We start from the raw sequence: 26,827 nt of genomic DNA, 5'->3' as shown, positions 1-26,827 counted from the left end.
GAAAGGGTGTATTTGTGGTTATAAAACCTGAATTTAAAGAGGCTGTATATCCCAAGTGACCTTGGCCAGCCAGTGGTCCTGCTTACAGATGAGAGTGACTGGCAGAGGGCAGTCTTCCCTTTCCCTCTCACCTTGACATGGGTGTTGGGATGTAAACCAGAGGAAAGGTCTGGCCCCGGAAGCAGCCCGGTGAGGCTATGTGCATATAATGTATATTAGTCCATATTCCGTACAGGCTTAACTGTGTGTGATGTGCACTAGACCTTATCACGTGCTTTGTGTGAGGTACATTAGTCCGTATCATGTACCTGAGGTGTGTGTGTGACATAGCGGTTCGTCCCAGGGGTCCTCAAACTGCGGCCCACGAGCCACATGAGGTGGTGTGATTGTATTTGTTCCCATTTTTTTTTTTTTTTTTACTTCAAAATAAGATATGTGCAGTGTGCATAGGAATTTGTTCATAGTTTTTTTTTTTTAAACTATAGTTCGGCCCTCCAACAGTCTGAGGGACAGTGAACTGGCCCCCTGTTTAAAAAGTTTGAGGACCCCTGGTTGCACAGCCCCCCCAGCAGGGAATGCAGTAACTCCCCCAGGGCGCTCTCCTGCTCTGACCCTGGGCAGCTGGGTCCCGGGTTGCCGCCGTTTGGTCAGAACACCCCGCAGCACGTGCAGACCGACAGCAGGACACGGGGCCTTGACGTTACAAGGTGTGAGTAAAAACTTCTTGTAGTCAGTACGTGTGCGTTCTGCCCAGTAAGGCCCTTTAAGGCAAATACGTTAGGGTCTTTGTGGTAGAAGCTGTGATGGGGACATCGCTACGCAGGCTCTGGGAGCGCCCAGCCCGCCGCTACGTGCGTGTTCCGTGCCTCTGGAGACGGTCCAAGATCACCAGGTCTTTCACTCGGAACAGGTTGTACCAAAAGAGGGATTCTGAGTCAACACCAACTTGGCAACTGTGTTTAAAATGACAACTATACAGAAAATACAAGAATAAAAAATATCAGGACACACTTAAAACCACAATATGATCAAATCAGCAAGTTGCACCCAGGCAGCGTCAGCTCCACAGACGGTGCCAACCACCAGTCCTTCCTTGGCTCCACCCTGCAGTTTAAGATCTGCTAGGCCCAGGTGCTGCCCAAACAAAGAGGCTCTCCCCAACTTAGCAACACAGTCAGCTTTGTCTGGACTGAGCTGATCTTGTCCTTTGACAATTGACAGTCATAGCATAATACAGATGTTTTAACTGTTTTTGGTAAATCATATTGGTGGAAGTATTTTGTCACTCTGAAGAATGTTGTATATGCTGCTACAGTGGCGCTCACCTATAATCCCAGCAGTCTGGAAGGCTGAGGTAGGTGGATTGCTTGAGTTCAAAAGTTAGAGACCAGCGCAAGTACGTGTTAAGACCCAGTCTCTACTAGAAACAGAAAAACTAGCAGGGCGTTGTGGCAGGTGCCTATAGTCCCAGCTCTGAGGCAAGACATCACTAGAGCCCAGGAGTTTGAAGTTGCTGTGAGCAGTGATGACACTAGGGCACTCTACCCAGGGAGACAGTGAGACATCATCTTGAGAGAAAAAGAAAAAAACAAAAAAACGGAATGTTGCATGTATAATAATGTAGATTAAATGAGTAATTATGGGATATTCTAACTCATCTTCCATGTTCTTAAGAAATTAAGAATTCTGGGGGCGGCGCCTGTGGCTCAAGGAGTAGGGTGCCGGTCCCATATGCCAGAGGTGGCGGGTTCAAACCTAGCCCCGGCCAAAATAAAAAAAAAAATTTAAGAATTCTGGGAGGCGCCTGTGGCTCAAAGGCACCGGCCCCATATGCTAGAGGTGGCGGGTTCAAACCCAGCCCCAGCCAAAAACAGCAAAAAATAATAATAATAAAATAAAATTAAGAATTCTAAGTATAAAAGAAAGTGTACATATAATAAAGAATTGGCTAAATTAAAATCCTATAATTCTGAATTTGAATTATTAATATGAACTGATATTTTATCTTGAAAATTTAAAAAAGCAAAGCAAACATGCTGCACTATACCATGACTTTGTAACTAGCAAAACCCAAACTCTGAGCTCTAACCACTCAATGGCCCACATAGTGGAAGGAAAAGAGATAGGGGCTGAGCACCCGTAGCTCAGCAGTTAGGGCACTGGCCACATACACCAAAGTAGGCGGGTTTGAACCTGGCCTAGGCCTGCTATACCACCACAACTGCAACAACAATAAAAAGAATAGCTGGGCGTAGTGGCTGGCACCTGTAGTCCCAGCTACTTGGAAGGCTGAGAATCATGTGAGCCCAAAAGTTTGAGGTTCTGGGCATTGTAGCGGCGCCTATAGTTCCAGGTGCTCAGGAGACTGAGGCAAGAGAGTCGCTTGAGCTCAGGAATTTGTGGTTGCTATGAGCTATGACACCAGGGCACTCTACCAAGGGTGATGAAGTGAAACTGTCTCAAAAAAAACTTTACTAAGGAATACACACACACACGGCCTACATATATGAAAAGACACTTCTGGGATAGAGATAAATACTGAAATGATGTCTTCCCAAACCCATACATTGTTGGCATCAATAATGACTGGGAAATGGAGGAAAAGGGAACTTCATAGACTCTTCTTTTTGGACTGCAGTGTGGTTACCAATCTGTCAAAATTTAGAATGTATAAATAGTTCTTAATATAGCAATTCCTTGAGGAAAGTTTACTATAGGAATACCAGTACTTACCACAGAAGTACACATAGAAAGCCATTCCCTACAGTACTGTTCCCAATAGTGACCATAATTAAGGGAATGGGAATGATTCAATAAATGAAGGTATATAAGAGCACCTTAATTCCCAATAATGGAAATACATTTGATATACTACCTGAAAAAAAGGAAAACTATAAAACTGAACATATTCTTCTGTAATTTTTCCAAAAATAGGATCAAAAGCAAGCTCATAGGTTAGAATTAGCATAGGACAGGTCTTGGAAAATGCCTGCTGACCTGGTAGGTTACCTTACTGAGATGGGGGAAGGGAAAAGGAGGTGGAAATGTACTTTTATAACCACAATTTGAAAACAAAACCAACTCCTCCCTAAACCAAAAAGAACCCTAACAATGAAATTTAAGAATGCTGATATTCCATGAGGGGAAAAAAAAAACCTCTCACCAAAAAAGTTAACAGACAACTGGCCATCTGTGGTGGACAGGGTGCAGCTGCCACTCACTGGCTGTGCAACCTCAACCAAATACTTGGCTGAGCCCAAGTCTCGCCTCCAAAAGAGGAATAAAACCCGCAGCTTTGTGAGGATTCCAGGCACCATTTGCAACCTAACTGGGAAACAGGCAGTGCTTCCAACAGAAGGTAATAAATACACATTTCCTGAGCAACAACGAGTTCTCAGGTGACAGCAGCAAACAACAAGCAAACACCAAAATGGTTTCAGGCATTGTATCTAAAATACAACTTTTTTAAACAGTATAATCACATGACTCTTACAAGGTATCATTTATAATAGCAATCTAACACTTTTATAAACTGCATTTATTGTACAGGGTACTCTGAAGAAAAATATGTACAGCTGTTTGTTTTCATTAACACATCGGTTCTCTCCTGCAATACTGGAAGGCGGAATGTGTGTGGCACAGAAATAACCCCTAGGAGTTAGAAATTAGAAAAACAACACTTTTAAAAAAGATTTTTACTTTTCTGATAGAAATATAAAAACTGTGGTTTATGGGGGGAAAAAAAAAGTCCAATGAATTGCAGAGGTGGCTTTAACACTTGAAGTTTTATCCCTTAAACTTGTCAACAACAGTGTTTAGAATCTAAATATAAATAAGTGGGCGCTGCTCAGGCAGCGGCACAGTGGGAGCAGCTCAGTGCACATTGCACGGTGTTCTCAGTACACAACGCCTCAGCGGGCCTCATGGAAAAGCATTGCCTGGTGCCACAACCACACCTGAGCGTGGTACCAGAACGTACTTGTTCAGAACACATGGGTGGTAGAGGCAGGGCACAGGGCAGTCATTATGTTGTCTTCCTGAATCCCTTTAGAATGGGGTAGATGTTCTCAAATGCTTCATAAATTTCTGCTCTGACTTTAGCACCTACAAACAAAAGTTGGGGTGTAGATGAAGAGTCTGAAATGGCGTTTCCAAACACATTAGGCACATTCTCTCCATATCAGTCAGATAAACAGACATAGGCATTAATGGTGGGCTGAGCTCCCGTAGCACAGTGGTTACGGTGCCAGCCACATACACCAAAGATGGTGGGTTCGAACAATGAACAGCTAAGCAACAATGACAACCGCAACAACAAAAAAAAGTTAGCTGGGTGTTGTGGAGGGCACCTGCAGTCCCAGCTACTTGGTAGCCTGAGGCAACAGAATTGCTTAAGTCAGTGGTTCTCAACCTGTGGGTTGCGACCCCTTTGGGAGTCAAACGACTCTTTGACAGGGGTCACCTAAATACATCCTACACATCAGATATTTACATTACAATTCATAACAGTAGCAAAATTAGTTATGAAGTAGCAATGAAAATAATGTTATGGTTGGGGGTCACGACAACATGAGGAACGGTATTAAAGGGTCACGGCATTAGGAAGGTTGAGAACCACTGGCTTAAGCTTTGAGGTTGCTGGGAGCTGTGACGCCTCAGCACTCTACCAAGGACGACATAATGAGACTGTCCCAAAAGAAAAAAAAAAAAGACATTAATGGTGGCACCCCTGTCACAATCCTGTTATTGTTTTTAAAAAACTATTTTTTAAAATGTTTTTTTAAAGAACAAAAGCAGCGCCTACTGCTTCCTTTCTTGCCATGTGACATGCCTGCTCCTCGCTCTCCCACCATGTTTGGAGGCTCCCTGAGGCCTCACCAGAAGCAGGTGCTAGTGTCATGTGGCTTGTATAGTCTGCAGAACCTTGAGCCAAATAAACCTCTTTTCTTTATTAAAAACACACAGGGTGGTGCCTGTGGCTCAAAGGAGTAGGGCGCCGACACACACGCGCACGCACGCACGCACGCACACACGCTCCAGCCTCCTGCTCTGCAACTCAGCTCTCTAAAGACTGGCAGGTCCTCACAGCCTCCCCTGCTCCTGAACAGTGGCCTGTGCAGCAGGGGAACCACTGAACCCTCCTGCTCTCTGCTGCCTTCAACTAAGTTCTTCAGAATCGTCCTAGTTATCTCGTGATACTACTCAAGAATCCCACAGATTCAAGACTAAGTCCCACTGAATCACTAGCCTCACTTGAAGCACAGCCCCCATCCCCCACAGACTGTCAACATAAGTGGTGCTTTGGCTTGGTCAGACCTCCCTGCTCTCACTCTGTCCCTCCTGCGGGCATGTTTGTCACCAGTGTCAGGGTGGAAGGCCTCTACATGAGAAGCTAGCCCACTGTCCAGCACTGAGAAAATGCCACCCATGACACTCTTCCAAACTTAAAGACGCTACTTCCTATTACAACTTACCTGTTAATACAACTTTTCCAGAAACAAAAATGAGAAGAACGATTCTGGGTTTGATCATTCTGTAGATTAAACCAGGAAATAACTCTGGCTCATAACTAGAAGGAAATAGTAAACACGGTTTAGAAATTAAAAGCTTTCCATGCTTTTAGATAAAATAAGGACCTGTATGAGGGAAAATGCTGAGTAAACAAGCAAACTAATGAATAGGTAAAGACAGTTCTTCAATAAGCATCAAAGGAGAAAATACATAAGCAAGTGAGGCTACCTTGGAATCGACACTTAATAACCAACTAGTTGACAGGAGGCTACCTATGCTCTCACTTTTCCCTATTGCTATTGCATCTGAATTTTCTGACATAAAAACAAGAGCTTTGTATTTACCTTCTGCAGTTTCTAATCCAAAATTCATTCTGGACAAGTGTAGGTATAGCAACTTAGCCTAATAATAATCTATTTCTAAGATCTGGTAGTGACAGTTTACCTTTTAATCATATCCTACCACCTTAAATTGAAATATTCTCTATTAACTGTATTTATTTCACCTAATACACCAGATACTAGCCTGAGAATGAACCTATCCTCGTTGAGTTATGTGACTAAATGAACTATTGGTACTTACTATTCTGATCCTTGTAACCTCATTTTTGTTAGCTCAGAGAGGCTGAAAACAGGATGTGTATTTGACCTAGGGGGAAATCAGGACAGGCTGCTCTATAGCATGAGTGGACATCAGAAACTCAGGTGGAGCTTCCTAGGTGAAGAGTGAGACCACAGTGAGCAGGTATTGCAGTGGCAGGAGTGAAGGCCCAGGGCAAGAGGAGCACAGGGAGTCCAGGGGAAGTAGGGGGCTGGCACAGCTGTGGGCAGAGAGCAAGAGAAGACAGTGGGATGAGGCCATAAGGTAGGTGGGGCCAGCAGTCCCTGCAAGTAGCAGGAAAGATAATTGGAAAGAATGTTCTTATCAGCCAGGCGCAGTGGCTCATGCCTGTAATCCTAGCACTCTGGGATGTGGGAGGCCCAGGCAGGTGGATTGCCTGAGCTCTAAGTTCAAGACCAGCCTAAGCTAGAGTGAGACCTCCCGTCTCTCTAAAAAAAAAAAAAAAAGCCAGGTGGTGTGGTGGGCACCTGTAGTCCCAGCTGTTCCAGAGGCTAAGGCAAAAGAATCGCTTGAGCCCAAGAGTCTGAGGTTGCTGTGAGCTATGACGCCACAGCACTCTACCCGGGGTGACAAAGTGAGACTCTGTCTCAAAAAAAAAAGTTCTTATGGCTCAACTTTACAGTTTGCCTACAGATCTGCTATGAACTAAAAAGATTCAAACTGGGAAAAAACTGTTATGAGAGGTTTTTGACTCAATTTGTGCATTTAAAATTTATCTACTGAGCACTAAAATAATAAAACAGAGAAGAGGAATCAAATTCATTCCTACGAAGGGGACTTTTGGGTGTTACCAAGTAGTATGGGAACCAAGAGGCTGGTGAAGGTGATAAATGTCACTGAGGACGTGAGGAAGAAAATGTTACTATGATGTCACTGGTACTTCCATTCTGAACATTTTCCATCTGCTTTATCCTGAACAATTTTAAATAGGTTTTAAATGAAGTGTTGCCGAAAGTAATCACAATATACTTCAGCCTTACCTACTAAACTGTTGGTGGGTTAGCACAAGGCCTTCCAACCTTATAGGGAACTTCACATCACAGCTCCCCACCATATTTTGAATCTTGAAATCCAAAAACTTAGCTGGGAAGCCCAATTTCTGTACAACTCTGGCATATTTTCTTGCTGCTAGTCTGGACTGTTCTTCACTAGAGAAAGGAAAAAGAAATATACTCAACCCCAGCTAAAATAATTATTTAGATAAATAACTTATAAAAAGTCCAAATTAGGAAATTAATAAAAAATACAGTAAACTGTTCAACACCCTTCCAAGAAGAGAAAAGATCAAAATTAACAATTTTACTAACAAGTATTCCTGCGTCCTTGACAGAAAACTGTAGGCCTACCAAAACAATTACCCTTTCAATTCATGAAATCATTGACAGCCCTATATTTTAAGCATGTGAAGTGTGATGTTATCATGATCATCATTACCTTTTTTATACTTTAACTCATAAATTTCTACTGAGATGAAAACTAGCAGGCTTCATTTTGACAGGAAAATAATGACATTTATCATTGAAGAATGTATTCACTAATTCTATCATCTGACTTTCAAATTTTCCTTTATCCATTTCTGCGATGTCATAAAACTGTGAAACTGTGACTATTAATAGTTCTGATGTTGGCTCAGCACCCATAACTCAGTGGTTATGGCGTCGGCCACATACACTGAGGGTGGTGGGTTCAAACCCAGCCCAGGGCCTGCTAAACAATGACAACAACAACAAAAACAGCCAGGTGTTGTAGCAGGCACCTATAGTCCCAGTTACTTGGGAGGCTGAGGCAAGGGAATCACTTAAGCTCCAGAGTTTGAGGTTGTTGTGAGCTGTGATGCCATGTCACTCTACTGAGGGCAACATAGGGAGACTCTGTCTCAAAAAAAATAGTTCTGATGTTGTATTATAATAAATATATATATTAACAAAACACAACTGAATTGTATGGATAAAAAAGCATTGTAATCCAAGTGCAAAACTCACGTATGACTTTAAGAGAATAAAGTCACTGCTGTCTAGGGGCAGCACCTGTGGCTCAGTCGGTAGGGCGCCAGCCCCATATACCGAGGGTGGCGGGTTCAAACCCGGCCCCGGCTGAACTGCAAACCAAAAAATAGCTGGGCATTGTGGCGGGCGCCTGTAGTCCCAGCTACTCGGGAGGCTGAGGCAAGAGAATCGCTTAAGCCCAGGAGTTGGGTTGCTGTGAGCTGTGTGATGCCATGGCACTCTACCAAGGGTGATAAAGTGAGACTCTGTCTCTACAAAAAAAAAAAAAAAAAAAAAGTCACTGCTGTCTAAAGTGATTAGAATCAACCATTTTAATTATGAAAGTAACAAAAACATGTTACTACCTCTTGGCTCCTGTGCACACCATCTTCCCAGAACTGAAAATTAGTGCTGTGGTCCGTGGCTCTCTTATTCTCATGATCACAGCAGCAAACCGCTAAAATGGCCAGAAAGAATCATTAGTGAGGTCATAACCAACTGCTCATTTTTCTTAGAACCAGACATTGACAAACAACATCACCACTGGTGGGAAGGATCTAGTATCGAAACACTTGTCCTATGCTTATCAAAATATGTGTACAGGACTCACATCACATGTAACAGATACTCCTCGGCATAGGAAGCAGAAGAAAATACCAATTGTGACTAAGGAAGTTACACCAAGATCTATATATTCTTTCACATAAACATTCCAGCAAGATTAAGTAATGTTTGCAAAACTTGGTTCTTTAATTACATGCTCAATAAAAACCAGTGCCTCTGTTGCTGCCTTATATTTGCTGCTATCATAACTAGTTTCTCTCTAGTTTCTCTATACATTTTGTGTTATTAATATGAATTTTTAGGCAAATAAACGAATAAGCCTTTTTTATCTGAGGAAATTATTAAATCAGATTACAAGCATTTAGCAATAAGCAATGACATAAAATCCTACTTCCAACTGGCCTTTAGAAACAATATTAATATAGTAAATATTATGTAAATGCAAAATAAGAAAAAATCAGTTTTTACTCATTTTCTGCTGTTTATGTTTAAAATATGTTGGTTCTTTAAGAAACTTTTTTTTAAATTAAAATTGTAACTGAAGAGGAAAATATTTCAACTATGGGTTGAATTAATGACCTCAGGTACATGATAAAAAGCAAAAATCCTTTCAAGTAACTTAAAAAAAAATTGGGGGGGTGGGGGATTGGGTCTCACTCTGTCATCCAGGCTGAAGGGTAGTGGGATCATTACAGCTTAGTGCAGCCTCAAACTCCTGTGCTCAAGAGATCCTGCCTCAGCCTCCTGAGTAGCTGGAACTACAGGTGCCCACAACCACACCTGGCTAACCTTGTAAATGTTAGCCAGAGACAGAGTCTTGCTATGTTGCCCAAGTTGGTCCTATACTCTTAGGATCAAGCAATCCTCCCACATCAGTTTATCCCAGTTTGCTGGGATTACTGGCAAAAATTTAATATAAGGTATTTAGTTATACAAGAAAAAAATCCATATAATATTTCTAATCAAGATGACTCTGATTAACTACATTGCTTTAACAATTTTAATTTAAAAACTGCCCTGTGATTTTACTGCCACCTAAAAATGTTAGCAATATGTTCTAGTTTACACAAGTCCAAGGAAAAGCCTAGTTATTTTGATTTCTTAAACAACTTTTACTATTTTTGGCCAGATAGCTAGTAACACTTCTTTAAAGATCATAACATTATGTATTCGACTAAATAAAATTATGATACATGAAAGATTCTTATAAAGTTGCACGCCATACAGACTCACTTTGAGTAATTAATTTCCAGACCCTTAATTACCTTTCAAATCTTAGAAAAATATTAAAAATTTTGGAGTATTTGGATAATTTCTTAAGAGAAAGAAAAAAACACTGGTCACTAAACAATTTCTATTCACTGTCATTCTCATTTTCACATGTTGCATAATATGATAATAGGAATATATAAATGCCTCTAGATGATGTTAATGTACACATTAATTTTTGCCATTTTAAATAATTACAAAAGGAATATCTAAGGTGCTCCAACATACAGCTAGACGCTCCTGCTCATCTACCTTCTAGTCTTCCTTTTGTCTAGAGGAAACTAAATTAATTTTTGGCCAAAGGTAATAACTAATATAAATGGTTGAAACTACATGAGGTAAAAACAGAGAGAAATATATGTTTTTGTCTCATTAAGGAAATGGTTAATTTATCAGTATCATACACTGAGGATGACATACACATTGTTTTATTTAATATGCCAATATTTTATTTTGAAGTCAAAAAGTTTATTTTTTATTTATTTTTATTTTTTTTTATTGTTGGGGATTCATTGAGGGTACAATAAGCCAGGTTACACTGATTGCAATTGTTAGGTAAAGTCCCTCTTGCAATCATGTCTTGCCCCTATAAAGTGTGACACACACCAAGGCCCCACCCCCCTCCCTCCGTCCCTCTTTCTGTGAAGTCAAAAAGTTTTAAATGATGAAAAAGATTCAACAGTTCTGAAAAATCTTTTTTTCCTTCCTTAATTTCTTGCTTTAAATTCAAAATAATAAACTGTTAGATCTCTTTTCCCTCTAAATACCTTTGCAGTTGCCCAAACAGCCATTGGTAACTACAAAGATTTATTCTCTGACCTTAAAGGAAGGTCTTCTAAAATAATTAGGCATATTTTATGTTCTCCATATTTCAAATAGCTCACCCAAATTGACTAAAATGTCTCAAAACTAAATCAGGTGTTTTCCTTAACAAGTTAGTATAGCAACCCTGACTATACATTTCTATTCACTTGTGCATAAAAGACAAGGTTATGTTTTAGGGCTTAGAAACACAGCTATTTTTAGAGACAGGATCTTGCTTTTGCTCAGGCTGGTCTTGAACTTCTGAGCTCAGGCAATTTACCCGTCTTGGCCTCCCAGAGTGCTAGGATTACAGCCACTACACCTTGGTGGGGAAATCTTAAAAAACTCAAAGTGTTCCTGAGAATTGCCTTATCTTCAATTGTCACAAGCCAGAAGAAATTACAATGTAGGGAAGGCTCTAGGCTCCCACTTAGATTTCGTAAGATATATAGTGAGACATGTCTTGACAACATTCTCAGAAGCACATGGTTAGGTAATTTCACCATCATGAAAATCACAGCCTAAGGCCTGGCACAGTGGCTCACACCTGTAATGCCCTGCATTGCACTAGGACATCACGATGGCTGACACCTCATGACCACTGTCATATATACGGTCCATTGTTGACTGAAATGTTATGTGGCAAATGATTACCTACTAATAGTTCATAAATAGTTTTTCTAGTTGACTGGAGTTTTCCTTTGTTAAAAGGCCAATGCTAAAATAGTCCAAATGTCCAGAAAGACTTCTGCTATCCTTGGTGTAAAGTCTTACTTCTGCCATCAAGGCAAAGTGAGCAACACCTCAAACTTGCAAATGCTCAGTGTATGATAAACATGGCCCCTAACAGTCTTTTTTTTTTTTTTTGTGGTTTTTGGCCAAGGCTGGGTTTGAACCCGCCACCTCCGGCATATGGGACCAGCGCCCTACTCCTTGAGCCACAGGCGCCGCCCGGCCCCTAACAGTCTTAACCGGTCACACCCTGTTCTTGCTGAGTACCATCAACTAATACCATGTACACTGTCAGGTGTCCTGTGTTGTATGACTGATAGCAGCAAGCTACCTCTCAAAAAAAGTACCCCTGCACACACCCTCACATAATCTACTGCAGCAAACAGTTTAATAGAAAAGCCACCCATGGAAGTCAGCCTTAGAAAATGCCTCAAATAAACCTGTCAGATGTTCACGACTAACATGTAACTTGCAGGCACCAGGACACAGTTTACATATATTCAAGAATCCTCTAAGCAGGTATCATCAGTTCTGCCCAGAGGTAGATCACAGGTCTTATTACAAGGCCTTGAGGAAGCAGGGTGTGATGGTCGCACTAGGTAGTCCCAGTTAATTGGGAGGCTAAGGTGAGGGGATCACTTCTTTATATAAGAGTTCAAGACCATCCTGGGCAACAAAGCAAGATTCCATCTCTAAAAAAAAAAAAAAAAAAAAATATATATATATATATATATAGTAAAACAAAAATAAGTAAAGAAATAAAGTAAAATAAAATAAAATACTCCAGAAGATGATGACTCCTAAAAGTACAGCTTTCCCCAACACCTTCGGATCAACACTCAGGACAGAACGACTTTACTATGTACTGCCTCTTCTCTCACTTCTCCCCCTCAATATTAATGGCTTTTTGGTGTTTGTGCCACTAGTAAATTGGTCATCCAGGTTTTCAAGCTCTCAAAAGAAAAACCTCAGGGGCGGCACCTGTAGCTCAAGGAGTAGGGCGCCGGTCCCATATGCTGGAGGTGGCGGGTTCAAATCTATCCCAGGCCAAAAACCACAAAAAAAAAAAAAAAAAAAAAGAGAAAAGAAAAACCTCAGGCACTATATCTAATTAAAACATTAAAATGCAAACTTACCAAAAAAGATTGTAAGAACATGGATTTCAATAGCTTATACAAAAACGTCTGCCCTGGCTAGGGGTTTCTGAATGAACATACGTGATATGGACTATGGCTCACAAAGCAAATTTAACAGCTCAAACTTTAGAAGCCCAACAAATTTTCATATATTGGCTAAAAGAGACCCAGATAATAGAACCATCCATAATTATTGGCCAGCCTAGTGAGAATTTGTATAATAGTTCATTCATCTTTTAATGACTAGAGAAATATTTTTGAGAGAGAAGAAAAAGTAGAATAATCAATCAATTGAAAAAAAAAAAAAGAAAAAAAACCTTGGTTAACTAAATGTGACCAAGCTTATGCTTGGGAATTATTCTCTTGGTTAGTCTTAAGTAAACTAAAAAATCAGACATAAAGCAGTGTCTACATATTTCTTAGGATGTTCAACATTATTCTTTTCTGCTCCTCCACTGTCTAATACCCAGGCACTTAAATGTTGCTACACAGCCATTATTTCAAAATGACAATTCAACTAATGAAATTGTATGAGAAGAGTGAAGCCCTCATGGTCAACCTGGATGAAGAGTTTAACCAAAAGGGGGGAACTCAGATACACTGGTAAGGAAGTAAGTGTTAACCTGGAAAAACTAGGATAGAGGCATTAACACAGACACTGACAGACATTACCGAGACAGCCTGTCACATATAACTGAAAAGTAAATTCTTGAATTTCCAGAGCACCCATAAGTAACTGCAATCGTCTTCCCTGCTGACCTGTCCAGCTGCCACAGGGCACAACAGCCTGACAAGCCTCTTTACTAGCTGCCAGCTACAGAAGCTTACTCAAGAAATGAGAAATACTATATTTTAAGAACTGCCCCAAGTTTTTCCTTATGTTTTCTTCCCTTTTTATTAAATAGAATTTATTATTCCTTTGTTAGATGAAATCAACTTAACATTAGTTTCCTTTGTATAAAAGTTTGTATGTAGGGCCAGGCGAGGTAGCTCACACCTGTAACCCTAGCACTCTGGGAGGCTGAGGCCGGTGGACACGAGTTGGAGACCAGCCTGAGCCAGAGCGAGACCCCATCTCTAAAAATAGCTAAATGTTGTGGCAGGCGTCTGTAGTCCCAGCTACTTGGGAGGCTGAGGCAAGAGAATCACTTGAGCCCAAGAGTTTGAGGTTGCTGTGAACTATAACACTACCGCACTTTACAGAGAGCAAAAAGTGAGACTGTCTAAAAAAAAAAAAAAAGTTTGTATGTGTCTGAGTGATTCTTTGACTTTGGGGGAGCTGTCTTCTGTAGGATCAACTCTTCAACCCGATCTTCAGACTCAGATATCTTGGTTCTGACTGGGTCCCTAAGAATGTTCCCTCATTTCTTAACGTAAATATTTTCTATTAAAAATCAAACAAACTTTTCTACTAGTATAGGTGCAAAAGCCTTTAACATATACTCAGGTTGGTATCTTAAAATCAGAAACTTCTCCCCCTAGTCTTCTTATTGTAAAAAAAGTTATACAAAACTAGAAAAATAGATAATACACCTCCTGTACTTATTATCTTACTTTAATAATTACTCTTGGTCAATCTTATTTCATCCATATGTCCCCTTATCAATTACCACATAGGATTATTTTGAGGAAAATTCAAAATACCATGTCATTCTATCTTTTGGGTTTTTTGTTTTTTTTTGAGACAGAGTCTCACTTTGGCACCCTCAGTAGAGTGCCCTGACATCATGGCTCACGGGAAACCTTAAGCTCTTAGACTCAAGCAATCCTCTGGCGTCAGCCTTCCAAGTAGTGGGACTACAGGCACCCACCACAACGCCCAGCTATTTTTAGAGATGGGGTCTCTTGCTCAGTCTTGAACTCTAGAGCTCAAGCAATCCACCCACCGTGGATTACAGGTGTGAGCCACCACACCCACCCATGTCATACTATGTTATAGTTCTCAAAATACAAACAGGGCCATACTATATAATCTGTTTTCAAACTTCATATGATCCCCATTACAATGTATATAAAAACTTAGTTTAACTTGTAGACTTGTATGTTCCTAGGGACTCTTAGTAGATACTCAATAACATTCTAGTTGAATGAGTGAAACTGTTCTATTTACTAAATATGCAAGATAAAAACCAATATACATTTATTTTACTTTAGATCCTCATTTTGTTGATGTCAAGAAACATAAGCATAACCCAAACTCTTTGATCTATGGACTTTTAGAAGTAAATTCTTATTTCATTATACAGCTTAAAATGCATTAAAATAGATCTGACCTTGGGATTATATTCAGCATTTCGGGCGCGAAGTGCAATGGTCTTTAGATCAAGTTTACAACCAAGATTCACTGTGGAAACAATATTTCTGCAAGAAATTTGAAAAGAAAACATGATTATTTAAATTATTTAACTTTTACAGGATGGAGTACTAGATCATTACTTCAAAGTCTGATCCTTTTGCAATGCTTTAATTTTTAAAACTTGCTGATATTAAGTGTCTAACAAGTATCACACACCATGCTGAGCATTTTACGCTTAGTACTAAGTATGCTATGAGGTAGCAATTACCAATATCCCCACGTTTATGTTGAGTGAGTTGAGGCTAGGAGGTGCTGTAACTTGGTCAGGGTGCGCAGGGCTCCTCAGTGGAGGAGCCACACCCTCAGCCTTCTCTTTTTTTTTGTTGTTGTGATTTTTTTGGCCGGGGCTGGGTTTGAACACCCGCCACCTCTGGCATATGGGACCGGCGCCCCACTCCTTGAGCCACAGGTGCCGCCCTCAGCCTTCTCTTAAATAGGCTCAACTCTCACCTGGGAGCTCTCAAAGACCACCCACCCCTACCTCAATACCCGACTAAAAGTCACTATAATGAAAACTGGCAGGCACAGACTTCATTTAGTCCACTCAAAATAAGCATCTTTTTGAAGATTCTAATATCATTGACACGGTAAAAAAAAAAAAAAAAAAAAACTATTTATTCTTCTGATTACCCCTCAGTAAATCAGAATAGGTATCATCGTCTACCATCTGGGTCCAATGGATGCTTTCCATGTTTTAATATTCTTAAATTATTTTATGAATAATTTGTAAAATAAAAGAGTGAAAACAGAATTTATTAGGAATTTTAATGAAAGTTTAGACAACTCAAAGTTTTATTCTGTATTTTTCTGCTTCTGAAAGAATATATACTTGAAATAGGCTAGTTGCCCTTCGAATGCAGTTAACTGCTCATCATCTGTCATACATGGACCTGGAAAATCGCCACCCTGAGAATAGTGATTCCAGATGTTAAACAGCCAACAGTTTCTAGCTCATTTGTTGCTTCTGGTTCTCCTTTATGTATTGTCCAAATTTAATACTTTTGAAAACTGATGGCTCATAATTTTGTTGAAAAGGGAACAGCAGGCTTCTTTAGTACACAACCGTAAAGCAACTGGGTTGATCAACCCAATGAATGTTTTCATCTCTACATCATCTACTTTCTTTGCATATGTACACATTTAACTTCAGCATTTGCCCACTTGTGAAATGTATAAAGTAAATTTTGATAGATCTATCATACATTTATTAACAAAACTATTAAATGTATTCTTATGTATTTTTACTAGTTTAAAATATTTACCTCAATTCTTCATAAGCCTACAAGATTTAGAGGCCACTAATTACCACACAGTAGGGATCTTTGTGGAGCCTCAGGAATGTGGCGGACTGGATGCTAGTGGAATATCAAAGACACTGGCAAGGAAAAAACACCTGACCTGACTCGTTACAATTCATGTTTTGTTTTTTTTCTGCAGTTTTTGGCCAGGGCCAGGTTTGAACCCACCACCTCCAGTATATGGGGCCTGCGCGCTACTTCTTTGAGCCACAGGCGCCACCCTACAATTCATGATCAAAAGAAGTGCAAACAAACGTCTGCGGGAGTCAGATAAGCAAATAAGACAACTGGAAACGCACAAAGGTGAACTAACAAGGGCACCTCTCTAAAATCATTAAAGTAGAACGGCACCTGTGGCTCAGTGGGTAGGGCACCAACTGCATATACAGTGGGTAGTGGGTTCAAACCGGGCCCCAGCCAAATTGCAACAAAAAAAATAGCTGGGCTTGTGGCGGGCGCCTGTAGTCCCAGCTACTCGGGAGGCTGAGGCAAGATCGCCTAAACCCAAGAGTTGGAGGTTGCTGTGAGCTGTATGATGCCACACGGCACTCCACCGAGGGTGATGACAAAAAAAAAAAAAAAAGATCATTAAAGTAAATTTATTTTGCTTTTAAAATTGTGTTGTGGGGGGGACAAACAAAACAGTGGTGGCAAGAGGTATAGGTCTTGGGTAATAGTCAGGAATGACGAGTATACACACTTAGTTCTGAAATGACCAGAGACAGTGTATAGGGGACAACCATGCCTCTAACAAGATGATTAAGTACAAACAGGAAATGCCATACCTCAGAGGGCAGGGAAGGGGAGATGAGATAACTGTACAAGGAAACTGAGGTGATGCAATACCTGCAAATAAACCTTTACTTTGGTCATAACCTCCCCTAAAAGTAAAAGCTCTCAAGTTGGTGCAAAAGTAGTTGCGGTTTTTGCATTGCTGAAATTTGACATTTGTTACTGGAATGCAATCTTAAATGAATGTGGTTATATTATTCATCATCTTAATGTGTACTTCTTGCTTTATGTTTTTTTGCTAATGACTTATTCCTTGCTGTTTATTTTGGACTGTGGAAATGATGTTAGACAAAAAGCAAATTTGAGCAATTTGTTTTTTTTTTTGGGAAACAGAGTGTTGCTTTTTGTTGCCCTCAGTAGAGTGCCCTGCCATCATTGCTTACAGCAATCTCAAACTCTTGGGCTCAAGTGATCCTCTTGTCTCAGCCTCCCGAACAGCTGGGACTACAAGCACAATCACAACAATGCCCAGCTATTTTCAGAAATGGGATCTCGCTCTAACTCAGGGTGGTCTCAAACTCCTGAGCTTAGGCGATCTACCCATCTCGGCCTCCCAGAGTGCTAGGATTACAGGCATGAGCCATCTTGCCCGGTCCTATCAAGGAATTTTCTTAATTGAGTTCAAAATGGATCGTAAAGCCACAGAGACAACTCATAACACCAACAATGCATTTGGCCCAGGAACTGCTAATGAACGTGCAGTGTAGTAGGGGTTCAAGAAGTTCCAGCTGGGCACAGTGGCTCATGCCTGTAATCCCAGCACTCTGGGAGGCTGATGCAAGTGGATCACTTGAGCTCAGAAGTTCTAGACCAGCCTGAACAAGAACGAGACCCCCGTCTCTAAAAAGTAGCTGGGCGTTATGGCGGGTGCCTGTAGTCCCAGCTACTCAGAAGGCTAAAACAAGAGGATCACTTGAGCCTAAGAATTTGAGGTTGCTGTGAGCTATGACACCATAGCACTCTATCGGGGACAAGAAAGTGAGACTCTGTCTCAAAAAAATAATTTTTTTGCTGGATTGAGCTTCTGCTATTGTGGAGGGGTTGTGGAGGGGACCCTCTTCTTCCTGGCTTTTAGATCTTTTTCTGTATATTCTATTTGGATATACAAGTCTTAGCCTTACTTTTTACTTTTTTTTTTTTTTTTTTAACAATCCAGCTCTTTAATTTTTCCCCTTCTCAATAACATGATTGTGGATCCTGCATGTCCCCAAAGCCCACCTTGCCCTGAAGCATCTGATTCTAGTGACTCTTCCCCAATGCCTGTGACTTGTGGACCTGAAGAAAATTATCCATCCTTGCAAATGTCTATAGAGGTGCCCCACACAGAGCCTGCCTCTCCTCTTCCTACTTCTATGGCTCTGCTGACTCAGGTCAGCCCCGATTCTTCCACTACTCCCAACATAAAATTACCCACTTCTGTAGAGAATAGTGTAGTGAAGAAGGAAGATAAGGACCAGGTCAAGAAACAGAAGACCAGAACCGTGTTCTCTAAGACCCAAGCTGTGTATACTCATGACAGATTTCAGAGACAGAAATACCTCAGCCTCCAACAGATGCAAGAACCTTCCAACATTCTGAATCTCACCTATAAACAGGTTAAGACCTGGTTCCAGAACAAGAGTATGAAATCTAAGAGATGGCAGAAAACAACTGGCTAAAGAACACCAACAGTATGATTCAGGCTCAGAAGGCCTCAGCACCCACGGAATGCCCAAGCCTCTACTCTTCCTATCACCAGGCATGCCTGATGAACACATCCAGAGACTTCTAGTGTGGAGCAACCAGACCTGGAGCAACCCAGCCTGGAGTAACCAGACCTGGAACCGCCATTTTGGAGCAGCCATTCCTGGAATCGTCAGACCTGGTGTACCCAAGCCTGGAACAGTCAGGCCTGAAACAATCCCTTCCTTAACTGTGGGGAGGCGCCTTTACAGTCCTGCCTGCAGTTCCAGCAAAATTTTCTTGCCAATGATTTGGAAATTGCCTTGGAAGCTGCTGGAGAAAGCCATAATATAATCCATCAAAGCACTAAGTATTTTAGCTCCCCACAAACCATGGATTCATTCTTAACTTATTCAATGAACATGCAACCTACAGATGTGTGAAGATGTGTGTATTACTCAATCTCAGTGTAAGCAGCGACTGAATCCGTTCCTCTCTCACAGGATCTTTCTTTTCTATCTTTCCTCTCTCTCTCTTTTTTTTTTTTTTTTTTTTTTGAGACAGTCTTACTCTGTCACCCTGGCTAGAGTGCTGTGGCATCATAGCTTACAGCAACCTCCAAGTATTGAGCTCAAGCAATCCTTTTAACCTTAGCCTCCCAAGGAGATAGGACTATAGGTGCCCAACACAACACGTGACTAGTTTTTCTATTTTTAGTAGAGATGGGGTCTTGCTTTTGCTAGTCTCAAACTCCTGAGCTTAAGCAGTCTACCTGTATGCCTCAGCCTCCCAAAGTGCTAAAATTACAGGCAGGCCTGGGAGCCACTGCTCCTGGCCAATTTTTCTTATTTTAGAGCAGTGGTTCTCAACCTTCCTAATGCTGCAACCCTTTAACAGTTCCTGTGGGTTGCGACCCACAGGCTGAGAACCACTGTTTTAGAGGAACTATTCTGCCTCTATTCTGGCTCTCAGTGTGCCTGTTGCAAGACTGGAGTCCAATCAGAGGTTCCAATAACCATGGCTGCTATGGACAAGATGATAGAAGATATCTCTGTAGATAAAATAGTTATAGTAACCAGTTTGGATAGCTTTAGGATTTAAAATCTAACTGCAGGGCGGCGCCTGTGGCTCAGCGGGTAGGGCGCCGGCCCCATATGCCGAGGGTGGCGGGTTCAAACCCAGCCCCGGCCAAACTGCAACAAAAAAATAGCCGGACGTTGTGGCAGGCGCTTGTAGTCCCAGCTACTAGGGAGGCTGAGGCAAGAGAATCGCCTAAGCCCAAGGATTTGGAGGTTGCTGTGAGCTGTGTGACACCACGGCACTCTACCGAGGGCAATAAGGTGAGACTCTGTCTCTACAAAAAAAAAAAAAAAAAAAAAAATACTTTTGGGTGGCGCCTGTGGCTCAGTCAGTAAGGCGCCGGCCCCATATAACGAGGGTGGCGGGTTCAAACCCAGCCCTGGCCGAACTGCAACCAAAAAATAGCCGGGCGTTGTGGCGGGCGCCTGTAGTCCCAGCTGCTCGGGAGGCTGAGGCAAGAGAATCGCTTAAGCCCAGGAGTTGGAGGTTGCTGTGAGCTGTGTGAGGCCACGGCACTCTACCGAGGGCCATAAAGTGAGACTCTGTCTCTACGAAAAAAATAAATAAATAATAAATAAAATCTAACTGCAAGAATAGGAAGTAAAAAATACAAAGATGTGTGAAGGATTATTCCCACTTTCTGGGACGGAGAGGTCTTATTTTTTTTTCTCACAAATGAATGCTTAAAAGGTGAGGATACTTTTTATTTTTATTTCTGATTAATCAGAATTGTCTGTGGTTAGAGTTGTAAGCTTCAGGGATGGACAAAACCAAAGGTGGATATATCACCATTAGGTTATTATCATTTACACATTAAAGGTTAAAGATGGAGTTGTAGCTGTGTCTTACACCTAGGGAATGTGCCATCTATCCATGCATTGTACCTGTTAAGTGAGAAGCTACTAAATCCTTTCTCCCTCCCTTTTTGAATTTGATTTTCTCTCATTTGGGTCTGTGATTTTTTTTTTTGGAGACAGAGTGTCACTGTGTTGCCTCAGTAGAGTGCCATGCTATCATAGCTCACGGCAACCTCAAACTCTTGGGCTTACGCTGTTTTCTTGCCTCAGCCTCCCAACTAGTTGGGACTACACACAGGCGCCCGCCACAATGCCTGGCTATTTTCTTGTGTAGTTGTCATTGTTGTTTAGCTGACCCATGCTGGGTTTGAACCCACAAGCCTCGGAGCTTGTGGCCAGCCATAACCACTGTGCTATAGGTGCTGAGCCGGGTCTGTTATTGTTAATCTTCTAGTTTTAAATTGGTATTGAGTGCATGTGAGGATTGTTTTTCCATTCTTATAATACTTAGGAAAATGTTCTCCAAATCCATCTAGGTTTTTAAAAAAGAAGCAAAATTGGGCGGCGCCTGTGGCTCAAAGGAGTACGGCGCTGGCCTCATATGCTGGAGGTGGCCAGTTCAAACCCAGCCCCAGCCAAAGATGCAAAATCTCCATGTATTTTAATGGCTAAATAGTATTCCATGGCACACATAAACCACAATTTATTAATTCATGTGTTGAAGAGCACATGGGTTGTTTCCATCTTTGCTTCGTGAAATGTGTTGCTAGAAACATTTGAGTACAAATATCAAAAAAAAATAATAATAACAATAATAATAAATAAGTTCTGCAAAGGAGAAGAGAGCCTTGAAGTGAGGTGAGTAGTAGCCATCAGAAATTGACAACTAACCGAGAGCAATCATGGAAGCTGATCTCTGACAATTGTATGAGAAATTTCTGAAGAACCCAACATGGACCATTCTACCATTGTTCAGCATTTGAAGTGAATTGGAAAGGTCAAAAAAGCTTGAGAAGTGGGTGCCTCATGAGAGGACTGAAAATCAGAGCCATCGTTTTCAAGTGTTGTGTTCTCTTGTTCTGCAATAATGAACCACTTCTTAATGGGATTGTGACATGCCAGGGAAAGTGGATTCGTATGATAACCAGCAACAACTGGGTCAGTGGTTGGACTGAGAGGAACCTCCAAAGCCAAACTGGCACCAAAAAAGTCATGGTCACTCTTTGGTGGTCTGCTGCCAGTATGAACCCCAGAGAAACCATCATATATGACAAGTATGCTGTGATACACTTAAAACTGCAACCCCTGCAGCTGGCTGGCCTCGGTCAGCAGAAAGGACCCAGTTCTTCACAACAATGCCCGACTGCACCTCATACAACCAAGGCTTCTAAAGTTGAATGAATTGAGTCATGGTGTTTTTGCCTCATCCGCCATGTTCACCTGACCTTTTGCCAACCGTCTACCACTTCTTCAAGCACCTGGACAACTTTTTGTGGGGAAAACACTTCCAACCAGCAGACTGCAGAAGATGCTTTCCGAGAGGTCAATGAATCCTAAAGCATGGATTTTTACACTATAGAAAGAAACAAACTTATTTTTCATCAGCAACAATGTGTTGATTGTATTGATTCCTAATTTGATTAATAAACATGTGTTTGAGCCTAGTTATGATTTAGTCCAAACTGCAATTACTTTTGCACCAACCTAAATATATACTTCTCATTGGTATCTGGAAATAACATCCTGTTTTGCAGGAATAAGAATTTTTTTTCTACCCCACTACCTTGTTACATATGGGGTCCACTTCATGTAGGTAGAAGAACCCACTTAGAACAAAAACAGCCAGCCTCACCTGTGGGAAGGACACAGATTTTCAAAGACTTACACATAGTCCCCATAGTACAAATGAAGAAAACTGAGAACCACTAGGGACCACACTGATACTGCAGCTAAAGACATGAAATATCACAATGCTAGAGATGACATCATGTTTGGAGCCAGCAAACCAGATACATGGAAACGTTTTGACACATAACAATGAAATCCAGAATAAAGTTTATGGCCCAAGGGTATAAACACTAGCAACCAAGTTTGTGACAATGCTGAGAGCCTTTCGCTTGCTGAGAGCTTTTGCTAAGGGCACTGGCTCACAAGACAGCCTTGCTTCCCTTTCTCAAGAGAGAGGTGAACCAAGTTCTGTTACACAACTACCACTAGGGCACTCCCTTAAATAAACAGACCCTGTGACAACAAAGCTCGGGAATCAGCTCTGAGGAGCCAGGTAGAGCAGAAAGAGGACACCACATCAACTACTGGCTGCACCACATGAGAAAATCTCAAATAAATTCGAGAAGGGGGAGTGGGCTCTACGGCTTCCCACTCAGTGGATACAGTGTGTAGATACCAGCACATTCCCTGGGTGTAGGACACAGCTACAACTCTGACTTTAACCTTTCATGTGTAAATTATATAACCTAATGGTTTGTACCCTCATACTAATCTGAAAAAAACAAAACAAAACAAAAAAAAAAACAAGTACTCACTGCAACTGTGGCACAATCCCGGAGCTCTCAGAGGCCGGTGTGGCAGGGGTGATGGGGGTCATAGGTGTCAGTGGGGACGGATACAGGGGTGTGGTGCCCGGCAGGGGTGCTGTGGTGAGAGTCTGTGAGTGGAACAGCTGGGGGGCCTGGCCTGTGGGCACCTGCGCCGCCTGCTGGGTTGAGGACTGCTGGGCCTGCTGCTGCTGTTGCTGCTGCTGCTGCTGCTGTTGCTGCTGCTGCTGCTGCTGTTGCTGCTGCTGCCTCTGCTGTTCTTCCAAAATGGACAGACTACTGGTGTTCTGCACAGGCTGTGGGGTCAGCCCGGTGCCATAAGGCATCATTGGACTGAAGATGGGAATTCCAGGAGTCATGGCGCCCTAGGAGAGCAAAGAGTAGGTGAGCTGTGTCAGTACAGACACCTTCTGAGTATACTGGGGTTTTACATATTATTAGGGAGGAACTTGGATTCTTACATGTATCGCTTTCTTCTTTAGTATAACACAGTACATAACTATGAAGAAAAACTGGTAAACTGGACCTCAGATAAAATAAATAACTTCTGCTTTTTGAAAGACACAATTAAGAAAATCATAAGATAACCCACAGGTTAGGAGAAAATGTCTGTAATATATATACACCTAAGAAAGACATAAAGAGGCTCAGCGCCTCTCGGTGAGTAGGGCGCCGGCCACATACACCAAGGCTGGTGGGTTCAAGCCTGGCCCAGGCCTGCTAAACAACAACTACAACAAAAACATAGCCAGGCATTGTGGTGGGCGCCTGTAATCCCAGCTACTTGGTAGACTGAGGCAAGAAAAATTGCTTAAGCCCAAGAGTTTGAGGTTGCTGTGAGCTGTGATGCTACAGCACTCTACTGAGTGCGACAAAGTGAGACTCTGTCTCAAAAAAAAAAAAAAAGACATGAAGAGCTTTTGTAACTCAATAAAAGAAGATGAACAAATAAACCAATTAAAAATGGCCAACAGATGTGAAGAACATTTTACAAATGAAAATATAAGCACACCTCAGAGACACTGCAGGTTTTGTTCTAGACCACTGCAGCAAAGCAAATATAGCAATAAAGCAAGTCACACCAATTCTTTGGTTTCTCAGTGCATACAAAAATTATGGTTATGCCATAATGTAGTCTATTAAGTATGCAACAGCAATATCTAAAATATGGACATACCTTAATTGAAAAGTCTTTTAGTGCTAAAAAATGCTAATAATCATCTGTGCCTTGAGCAAGCCATAATCTTTTTGTTAATGGAGGGTCTTGCCTCAGTGTTGATGGCTGCCAACTGTTCAGGGTGGAGGCTGCTGAAGAGTGAGGTAGCTATGGTAATTAATTTCTTAAAATAAGACAACAATGAAGTTTGCCCCATCATTTGACTCCTCTTTTCACAAAACATTTCTCCATAGCATTTGATTCTGACAGCATTTCACACACACTGTAACATCTTCCAAAATTAAAGCCAAGGCAAGCGCAGTGGCTCACACTCGTAATCCCAGCACTCTGAGAGGCCAAGGCAAGTGGAGTGCTTAAGCTCAGGAATTCGAGATCAGCCTGAGCAAGAGTGAGACCCCATCTCTATTAAAAATAGAAAAATTAACTGCACATGGTGGTGGGCATGTGTAGTCAGGGACACTGAGGCAAGAGGATCACTTGAGCCCAAGAGTTTGAGGTTGCCGTGAGCTAGGCTGATGCCACGGCACTCTACCTGGGGTGACAGAGAGAGACTGTCTCAAAAAAAGAAACAAAAAAAGTTAATCCTCTCAAACCCTGACACTACTTTATCAACTAAGTTTAGGTAATATTCTAAATATGTTGTTGTCATTTAACAATGTTCACAGCATCTGTACCAGGAGTTGACTCCATCTTAAACAACCACTTTCTTTGCTCAGCCATAAGAAGCAACTCTTCGGGCCAGGCGCAGTAGTTCACACCTGTAATCCAGCATTCTAGGACACCAAGGCAGGTGGTCTGCCTGACCTCATAGGTTCCAGACCTGCCTGAGCTCTTGGGTTTAAGACCAGCCTGAGGCAAGTGAGACCCTGTCTCCAAAAATAACCAGGCATTGTGGCAGGCACCTATAGTCCCAGCTATGCAGGAGGCTGAAGCAAAAGAATTGCTTGAGCCCAAGAGTTTGAGGTTGCTGTGAGCTATGACTCCACAGCACTCTACTGGGGTCAAGAAAGTGAGACTCTGTCTCAAAAAAAAAAAAAAAAAAGGCAATTCTTCACCTGTTCAAGTTTGATCATGACATTGCAACAATTCAGTCACATTTCAGGCTCTACTTCTAAATCTAGTTCTCGCCCTATTTCTACATCTGCAGTTACTTCCTCTGCTAAAGTCTTGAATCCTTTAAAGCAGCGGTTCTCAACCTGTGGGTCATGACCCACAGGAACTGTATTAAAGGGTTGCGGCATTTGGAAGGTTGAAAACCACTGCTTTAAAGCCATCCATGAAGGCTGAAATGAACTTTTTCCAAATTTCTCTTAATGTTGGTATTTTGTCCTCCTCCTCCTCCTCCCATGAATCATGAATCTTCATAATGGCATCTAGAATGTCAAGTGCTTTCCAAGAGATTTTCAATTTACATTGCCCCGATCCATCAGAGGAATCACAGCTAGAGCCTTACAAAATGTATTTGTGAAATAAAAAGACTTAAAAGTTGAAATTACTTCAGGATCCATGGGATACAGACCAGATATTATGTTAGCAGGCATGAAAAAAGTAAGAATCTCCTTGTATATGTCCATCGGAGCTCTTGGGTAACCAGGTGCATTGCTGTGACAAGTAGTGTTTTGGTTTTTCCATTTTTTTTTTTTTTTTTGACAAGGGGTCTTGCTCTGTAGCCCAGGCTATAGTACAGTAGTGCAATCATAGCTCACTGCAACCTCAAACTTCTGGCCTCAAGAGATGTTCCTACTTTGGCCTCTAAAAGTACTGAGATTACAGGAGTGAGAAACCATGCCCAGCCAGGGGTAATATTTTCAAAGAAATTTTTCCTGAGCAATAGATCTCAATAGCGGGCTTAAAATATTCAGTAGACCACAATGTAACCATATGTGCTGTAATCTAGGCTTTGTTTTTCCATTTACAGCACAGAGTAGATTTAGCATAATTCACTTTTTTCCCATCTGAAGCCTTTGTGCCTTCAGATTTGGCATAATTCTTAAGGGCCCTAGGATTTTTGGAATGGTAAATGAGCAGTGGCTTCAATTCAATGTCACCAGCTCCAATGGCCCCTAACAAGACAGTCAGCCTCTTCTGAAACTTTTAAGACAAACACTGACTTCTCTACAGCTATGAAACTTCTAGATGGCATCTTCTTCCAGTAGTAGAAGCCTATTTCATCTACACTGAATATCTGGTTAGTGTAGCCAGGCTTATCAACCATCTCAGCTAGGTCTTCTGGTTAACTTCTGAAGCTTCTCCATCAGTACCTGCTGCCTCACCTTGAGCCTTTATGTTATGGAGATGGCTTCTTTCTTTAAAGCTTATGAATCAACCTCTACTGGCTTCAAGCTTTTCTTATACAGCTTCACCTCTCTCAGCCTTTACAGAAATGGGGGGTCAGGGCCTTGCTCTAGATTCTTGGGTTAACAGAATGTTGTGACTGGTCTGATCTATACAGACCATTCAAACTTTCTCCATATCAGCAAAAAGGCTG

At 41.6% G+C, this 26,827-nt stretch overlaps 1 protein-coding gene and 1 pseudogene across 6 annotated transcripts in view; one reads left to right on the top strand and one right to left on the bottom strand.

Annotated features, from left to right (window-relative positions):
- Positions 1 to 386: 386 nt before the first annotated feature.
- The window catches only part of TBP (TATA-box binding protein), a 31,390-nt gene continuing 4,949 nt past the window's right edge, over positions 387 to 26,827 (bottom strand). For 4 of the 6 annotated variants that reach the window (XR_008380106.1, XR_008380103.1, XR_008380104.1 and 1 more), the window contains 8 exons: positions 23,151 to 23,527; positions 14,896 to 14,983; positions 8,483 to 8,574; positions 7,113 to 7,280; positions 5,475 to 5,569; positions 3,980 to 4,104; positions 1,326 to 1,568; positions 387 to 971 (listed from right to left, as the gene is read on the bottom strand). Coding sequence is in view for 2 of the 6 variants with exons in the window: in XM_053591079.1 (XP_053447054.1) it covers positions 4,025 to 4,104; positions 5,475 to 5,569; positions 7,113 to 7,280; positions 8,483 to 8,574; positions 14,896 to 14,983; positions 23,151 to 23,527 (900 nt within the window). In the remaining 4 variants the exon portion in view is untranslated. The remainder of the gene's footprint in view (positions 972 to 1,325; positions 1,569 to 3,979; positions 4,105 to 5,474; positions 5,570 to 7,112; positions 7,281 to 8,482; positions 8,575 to 14,895; positions 14,984 to 23,150; positions 23,528 to 26,827) is intronic. The other 2 variants (XM_053591079.1, XM_053591080.1) reach the window with 2 other exon arrangements.
- Positions 18,128 to 19,264, top strand: LOC128585782 (homeobox protein NANOG-like; annotated as a pseudogene).

Source organism: Nycticebus coucang, chromosome 5 (genome assembly GCF_027406575.1).
Source record: "Nycticebus coucang isolate mNycCou1 chromosome 5, mNycCou1.pri, whole genome shotgun sequence".
Lineage (NCBI taxonomy): Eukaryota > Metazoa > Chordata > Mammalia > Primates > Lorisidae > Nycticebus > Nycticebus coucang.
Note: the sequence above shows the minus strand (reverse complement) of the source record. Positions and strands in the feature narration are given on the sequence as shown.